The following is a 995-nucleotide window of genomic DNA, read 5'->3' on the forward strand; positions in this document are numbered from 1 at the left end:
ATGGTGCAAAAGTCGAGCTGTATGCGCTGCGATCCGACGTAGCTTATACATATCTCGGGCGCGATCGATGGCGTCGTCACATGAAGCTCGTCCAGCGGCGTGTCGTTGTCAAGCGCCTCGTACAGGCGGTGACGAATCCACTCGGACTTGAGCCGCTCGAGCTGGTGTGCCATGATCTCGTCGACGTCGCGTCGCCGATGCGCTATGCCCAAGATGCTGAGGCCCGTCGAGGGCCGGAACGTCGAGAGTTCGGGGTCCTTGAGCAACATCTTTTGCAGCGACCCAATGAGTTTTAGCTGGTCTTGCACCATCGCCTTGAGTCGCTTGTTCTCAAGGAGCGATCGCTGCGTCAGCTGCGTCTGCTCAACGGCGCGCACTGCCCAGCGCGAACCCAGAGGCACGAGCGTTTGCTGCGCGTGGAGCACGTGGAGCTGCTGCGTGAGTGCTTCGTGCTTGCATCGGAGGTATTCGAGCTCGTCCTTTGGCCGCTGGTAGCCGCTTTTTGCTGGCATGGCGCCCTCGCCAAAGTCGGTCGTCGAAGCGAGGAAGGCCGAGAGCTGGCTGCTGTCGTCGTCGAGGAACGCGGCCATTGTCGTCTGCACTTGTCGAGTCGTTTGGACGCCGAGCCGCGAGGGAGAGTGATGTTTGTTTCAAAGCGTTCTTGCTGGTAAGTCTAGGGGTAGGGTAGAGACGCTCGTGGCGGGTGAAAAGCGTTCAAAGTTAACAGTATGTAGGTATTTGCCGAGTTTGGACGGTTGGGCTGGAAACTGGGAGCGGATCGTGGCGAGGTAGCTATCTGGAGCGTTCCGCGAGCAGGAACACCAAGCTTGAGCCGGCCGCATGCAAATGACAAGGCGCTTGTTACAGTTCATAATGGTTTGTTTGGCAGCTGTGCACTATACGTTGTCATCAAGACGTACGGCAAATCGGCTGTCGGTCGGCTGCGACTTGAAGCGCCAATAGACGTCGCTCATTTCTTGCACGGAGAGCGGCAC

At 58.3% G+C, this 995-nt stretch overlaps 1 protein-coding gene across 1 annotated transcript; it reads right to left on the reverse strand.

Moving 5' to 3' along the window:
- Window positions 1-76: 76 nt before the first annotated feature.
- SDRG_16183 (hypothetical protein) lies at window positions 77-590 on the reverse strand (the record flags this gene model as incomplete). Its single annotated transcript, XM_008622382.1, has 2 exons — window positions 77-86; window positions 142-590. 2 exons carry the CDS (start codon window positions 588-590, stop codon window positions 77-79), a joined length of 459 nt encoding a protein of 152 aa, XP_008620604.1.
- Window positions 591-995: the final 405 nt, after the last annotated feature.

Source organism: Saprolegnia diclina (genome assembly GCF_000281045.1).
Source record: "Saprolegnia diclina VS20 unplaced genomic scaffold supercont1.117, whole genome shotgun sequence".
Lineage (NCBI taxonomy): Eukaryota > Oomycota > Saprolegniomycetes > Saprolegniales > Saprolegniaceae > Saprolegnia > Saprolegnia diclina.